The following is a 6,806-nucleotide window of genomic DNA, read 5'->3' as shown; positions in this document are numbered from 1 at the left end:
TGGAGGATAAATACAAACTGAACACGCTTAATTAGGTGTCTTGTCTTTTTTGTGTTGATTCTGGCTTCATTTATTGTCAGAATTCTGTCAAAAAAAATAATAAATCTCCTGAATTTAATGTAAAAATCTACATGCTCAGCAAATACTCTTGGAGCCACTCTCACAGCCTTAGATACACAATGTGCTCAGGCACATTGTTGATTTGGTTTGCTATAAAAAATATTGATTAAAAAAATTAACTAATTGATCGCAAATCTGGAAAAAATTAATCGCGATTAATAGCAATAATTTTTTTTTTAGTTACACTATTTGCCAGCAACTTAATATCTGCAAATAATCATAATATGAAATCACACACAAAATTGTACATTTAGAACGTTTATCTTTTAACCCTTTGGAACCTAAGGTCTAAAACTCGTTTTTTTTTTTAAATTTATCTCTGTTTTTTCAATTTGAAAGACTACCTGCTTACTTATTTGGTGTCATTTTAACCAGCACAACCTCTCCTATGTGACACTACCTTTATTTTGTCATGTTTCCATGTTGTATTCACACACTAGACATAAAATCATGGAAAAACATAAAATTCTGTCTGGAAAAATGAGATTCATTTTTCTGTGGAAACCCCCCAAAATGTTTAGCAAACTGTTTTTACAACATAGAATGAAAGTTTTAGGTGTAATTTTATAAAAAACAGCAAGAATAAAATGTATCAACAAACTAATAAACACATTTTTGAATGGAAATACCAAAAAACTCCAGGCTAAAGTCACACCAGGCAGCCCCAAAAAAGTAAGAATTTCTCTCCTAAGAGTACTGTCTATGACATTTTTCCTGAAATTCAGTTTTTTTTTTCTATTTTTTTCATAAACTTTCTTTATTATGCTTGTGAAAAATAATAAACAATGTGTTTTGGAGAAGTTTGATTCAGCTGGATTTTAGGTTGGCTGCTCACAGGTGGGGGCCTGTCTGTCTTCCCTGAACTGTTTGCTTTTAGCGATGGGACTTTTGCGGGGAACCGCAGACTTTTTTGAGTTTTTAGACAACGCAGAACCTTGTTATTGTGGAAAAAATCCATGTAGGTCCCCATCCCAAAAGAAACTAACGATCAGTTTCCTCTGTGGTTTCTCGAAGCAGACAGCTCCGTTTCTGTATGTAAAAGGAAGCATTCACACTATAGGGATTCTCCTGCGTCTTTCCGTACGTTTTTTGGATGTAAAAACTCAATCACACTTTCAGAGGTTTCAGCAATCTTAGTATCAAAAAGTTCACCTTGTTCTGGACATTACCTCTTGAATTTTTGGTATTCATAAACTTTATAGTTTTTGAAATATTGAGTAAAATATGAGGGAATAAATAAGAAAGTCTTCAAATTTCAAAATTTTAAGGATATTTACAACAAACTTTAAATATAATCATGGCATATGTTTTCATCTTTTATAGTAATTTAAAAAGAAATTGGCATTGAGCTGTTATATTATAACTATGCTAGTTCATTTGGGTAACTTGGCATCTACTGAAATGTTTTGGTTATTTTGGAGTTTAGCTATTATTTTAGCAATATACTAACAGTTTTGGATAATTTGTTATCTACTGGGATTTTTTTAAGCTAATTTAGAGTTTAGCTTCTATTTTAGCAACATGCTAACGTTTTTGACTAATTTAGTTTAGTGAGAAATTTTAGGCTAATTTAGAGTTTAGCTCATATTTAAGCAACACTCAATATTTTTTGCAAAATTGGCATGTATTAGGGTTTTTTAAGCAATTTTACTACAAATTTTTAAAAAAATTTAGGTCAACTTCCGCACTCTTTCATAGTTCTTTAATGAAATTTCCAGTCTTTATTTAAAATTTTGCAAATAGCTTTTGCATTTTCAGCAAATCCCTTCAGGCATTAAAATAAATTGCGTCACCATTTTCAGCAAAAAGCTTCAGCATCTTTAGCAACAACTTTTAGCAACAAACATTCACACTAGCACGATCACAGGTAATGAAACTTTTGTAGTTGCATTAGTGATGGAGGAATTCATAAGAATGTCAACACTGGAGCTAAAGCTCTGGTGTTCGGCTTACTAAACCATGTCAATAAACTTCTTTTTTTCCTATTCAAATTAAAATGATTCCCTTGATTTTTTTTCCTACTCTTTGGCCCACCAAATATTCCATGTCCATTGGAATTGTTGTGAACTTGCAAATGACTTGGTACACTCTGACAGCATGTTTCACCAACCTTTACTTGCTTTTGAAGGCTTCAAAATCCCAAATTAAAATGGTTTATTTATAATCATGTGTGTTTACAGGTAAATATGCAGAGGACCTGTTTGGAGAACTCTTCAATGAAGCCCATTCCTTCTCGTTTCGGGTCAACTCCCTGCAGGAGCGGGTGGACCGCCTGTCCATCAGCGTCACACAGCTGGATCCCAAAGAGGAGGAATGTGAGTATAGTGGCAAAAAAAAAAAATGTGCAGCACTTTTGTTTGGTCATTCAAATGCTAACAAAAGATTTTAACCCCAAAGTTTGTCATAAATATGAATTTGTGAATTTTGTTGAATTTGCTAGCTAAATTTTAAATCTATATTCTAAAATATTGAAAATAAAAACTCATTTTAAAGTTTTCTTACTTTCTTTTTAAGATAATGAGTCTGCAGATGGCTGTTATCATGGAGAACCCATTTTCTGTTTTGAATTTCAATCAAAAAACCTGAAAATTTCAAATGTTGCACTTCCTGAAGGCTGCTTTCAAATAGGAACATTTTCCTATAGAATTCCATGTTAAAAAGTTGGATTTTGATAGTTATGAAGCTATATTTTTGCATATTTATTTTCTAAAAAATAGGTGGAGGGTGATTTTTAATAAACTTTTTTCAATTAGAGCTCAGATTTATACATTTTTAGGAGCATGTTTCTTTTTTTCGATAATTTAACCAATAGTTGGGCACAATAAAACATTTTTATTCTCTTTCTCCCCATATTTTTCTTTATTGCCGGACAGGAGAGATTATTCATACTTGTGTATTATCGGTTTATGAAGATGACTTCCTTTTTCTGCCACCTTTTTTTATGAAGAACTTAAATTTTCTCTAGAAGAAAACCTTGTTTAAAGTGAAGTAGAAGTCAGTAGGAGAATACTCTGTCTGCAGAGAACCATTTAGAAATACTCTGAACAAAAAGAAAATGCAATGATGTGTGCAGACTGTAGGGTAAGATAATGGAAAAGCAGCAACAGGACGGCAGGCTCACGCATCTCCAGAAGACTGCAGTGGATGCACGTGAGAGAATCACAGCAGTATAAGACCACGCTCTGAGGCACACTATTGATTTTCCACCGCTCTGGGTTGTGTTTATGGCTTCGTACAATACTGCTCTAACTGCTTCCTTGTTGCAGGCTGATACAGTAAAATGCTCAATCAGTCCTACTCACTGTTTCTAATGAAATCCTCTATAGTCTTCGGTACCAGAGAATACCAAGTCACTGAGACGCGTCGTTAAGCACATTCAATGAATGCACTTCAGGATTTTTAGTTTATACTCAAAATAGCATGAACTGTAGTTGCAGAGTACTTTTTTTTTCTTTATCTGAACCTTTTCCCTCTGGAATAACAGCTCCTGGTGTGTGATAACAAGTGATCTACCTGTTAAAGTTTGGTGCAGATCTTCTCAGGTTTCCTGGAGAATATTCTGCAGAAGTGAAAGAGTTCTGACTTCTTATTGGTCCACTCTTCCTAGAATATTCTCTTAGTTTATCGTAGATTTGTAGGGATTTTTTTTTATTTCCATACATCATTCAAGGTCCTGCCACTGACTTTCAATCAGTTGAGTCTTTAACTGGGACATTGCAGGACCTTGATCCATTTTTAGCGGCACTGTGTGTGTGTGTGTGTGGGTCGTCCTCCAAGACCCAGTTTCTGCCAAGCATTTGCCGTCTGGAGGAAGGTCTCACATTTCAGTCTGCTCAAGTTTAACAAGAATTTCATGGCTGACTCAATGATTACATTTACATAGACGCCAATATTTTCTCCTTATCTGGGATTAAAACTCTTCTATGGACGTGAGCTTTCCCAGTGATCTTAGCGAGGAAAAAGTTATATTTCACTTATTTCATATTTGGAAATAAACATTTTTAAAATCATGAATCAAACAATGAAAATGTGTCATTTAAATGCACAAAAAATACACATTCTCTTATATTTTTTACATTTTTTTTCATCAGCTGATGAAGTTTTGTGGATAAACTTTGGTCTTTTTAGGTGATTTATACTATCTTACCAGTTTATACTAGTTAATACTAATAGTTTTGTAGTGCTGATTGCAAAAGAATAGATTTTTTTCTCTGTGGCCAGATTCTCTTGGAAGAAGTTGATTCCAAATCTGCAGTTCCCCTAAAAACCACTAGAGGCCGGTTGTCAAATTAGCTATATCCTTTCGACTACCATTACAAAAAGTCAATCTTTACTCTTAAAATACATGCCCAATTGCTGTTTTCTGAATGTTTTGAAAGTGCAAGACTTCTTTTTTGCCATTCAGAGTCCAATCAGTGAAGTGCTAATGTATTTATTTCTATGCTGATGAAAGTGTAATAATAGGAATATGCTCACAATCATCTAAATTTGGTATATTTTGTTTATAGAACTATTTTAAATTTGTTATAAAAAGAATGTATGCTGTTTAATGGGAAAATTGACATTTGATATTCAAATACCACTTTTTAATTTAGGCTAAATTAGGAAAACGCAGGTGGAATGTGTCAATTTATTTAAAGTATCAGAAAACCATGGTAGTACTCCACATTTCCTGTGTATTTCCTGTTATTTTACAGTAATTTTACCATATAGATATACATCCCCACTTTTTTAAAAATATTCCTTTGTGGAAAATAGATTTTTGTGTGTTCTGAAAAATAGAAATGTGTATGTGATGTTACTGCATTTGGACACAGATGATTGGGAAACTACAGCTTATTTAACTTGAGGCCTGTGGCTCTTAGTCCCTTCATAAATAATCTGGACTGGAACCTTTTATAGCCTAAAGTGCTGGTTTAAAAGATAGCAGATCACAGTCTACTCAGTTTCAGCTTGGTGGGGAGAGTCGGAGGGGAGGAGAGTAAGAAAGATGGAAGGATAGGGGGAAGGGAGGATAACACAGCACTGCAGCAAAAGCACTGGAGTGTAAAAGGGTTGTACCACAGAGTTCTGAGGGCCAGGCTGGAACATCTTCTGCAGGTTAGAGGTTTCTTGCTCAGTCATTTCTGCCTGCACGAATTTCTCTGAAAAATGTGCAATTTCTCATCCACATCTTTGACACGTGACAACTACTGAAATCAAGGGAAAGATGTCGAAGTAACTGGTGCTTTGACCACTAAAGAGGGATGAATGTGATGCAAGAATGGACAGTTATGGGGTGGGGGAGAGTAAAGTGAATGGATTTCTTCCTGTAAAAGCCACTCCGTGTCTCCTATTCTCAACCTTTTACTATCCAGTTACAAACGCACACCACTGTACTGGTGGATCACTTTAGTGTAAGCTTTGGATTTAGTTTGGAATTGTCTGCACAGATTTGTGGTTGCCATGAGAGAGGCGTGAAGGAGAGAGGAACAGGTACAAGCCAGGATAAAATCATAAATCAGGACTGTGGGGGGGCATAGACGGAAGTGTGGGGGCCAGGTATATAGTCATAAAGTCCATTCTAAATTCTTTTAAAACCTCAAATAGATCAAAGTAGTCACAGAAGGTAAAGACAAATAGTTAAAAAGAAACAGATATTTAAAGCATTGAAATCTCGGAGAATGTAAAGAACAGCAATTCTGGACCATTGACTGTATATGAGAACTGGACTGAGTGAGTGTGATGTCACCTATAGTTTATTTGGTCACCATTTTTATCGCGATTTGGGCGTCACCTTATTGCAGGGGTGTCACACAGGGGACCAAAATCCAAAACACACCTTAGATCTTTGGTCAAAAAAGATCAACGTTTATTGAACACACTAAAACTATGTTTTTAAAACTTTAAAAACATAACTTTTTAACATAATTCTGAATAATAAAAAGGCTGGATTATTATTCCAGAATAAATCTATTTGAATAACTTTTAGTATTTTGCTCTCCATCAAAATATATTATGTCAAAATTAAACAAGTTAGAAATACGTGCAAGATAACATCGGGCCATTAATAACAATAAAATAAAATGTTCTGGAGCGCCGGATATAATTGGCTTTGACACATGTGCCTTATTGGAACCGGAATTTTACATTTAAATTTGTCTTTAAACCAAAAAAATCCTAAATTTGCCAAAACAGCTAGCATGTAGCTGAAATATTAGCTAATCTCCAAAAAAAAACAAAAAACCTGAATAAATGCCAAATTTCAACTTTACTACACTCTGACTCCATATAATATAAAGTAACAACTAATCGACTATTAAATTAGACTTCAACTGTTTTTAATAGTCGATTAGTCGTTGATTAATCAACTAATAGTGGCAGCCCTATTGTACAAAAGCATTGTCACTTGAAACATTTGAATTCCCAACTACCAATGGATAAAGCAACAAATTTGTTTGTAAATTTGTCACTTTTTTGTGTTGTTTGTTTGTGAACTTCCATGTTATTGCAGTAACTTGGATCTTTGTTTTTTTCTGTGATTAGATGAATTAAGTAGAAAGAATGTCATATCTTAAAATATCTTCAATGGCTACCTAATATATTGACTGGTGTGTTATCTTGTTTCACGCTAGCATATATTTAAAGATAAGACCAGCCATTTTCTTATCAATAGGCCATGAGTATTGCTGGGATAAGTAAAAAAA

At 34.2% G+C, this 6,806-nt stretch overlaps 1 protein-coding gene across 4 annotated transcripts in view; it reads left to right on the top strand.

Annotated features, from left to right (window-relative positions):
- The window catches only part of wasf1 (WASP family member 1), a 64,296-nt gene that overhangs the window by 30,763 nt on the left and 26,727 nt on the right, over window positions 1-6,806 (top strand). For all 4 annotated transcript variants that reach the window (XM_024290947.2, XM_024290949.2, XM_024290948.2 and 1 more), the window contains exon 3: window positions 2,301-2,435. In XM_024290947.2, the coding sequence (XP_024146715.1) occupies window positions 2,301-2,435 (135 nt within the window). The remainder of the gene's footprint in view (window positions 1-2,300; window positions 2,436-6,806) is intronic.

This window comes from Oryzias melastigma, linkage group LG24 (assembly GCF_002922805.2).
Source record: "Oryzias melastigma strain HK-1 linkage group LG24, ASM292280v2, whole genome shotgun sequence".
NCBI lineage: Eukaryota > Metazoa > Chordata > Actinopteri > Beloniformes > Adrianichthyidae > Oryzias > Oryzias melastigma.
Note: the sequence above shows the minus strand (reverse complement) of the source record. Positions and strands in the feature narration are given on the sequence as shown.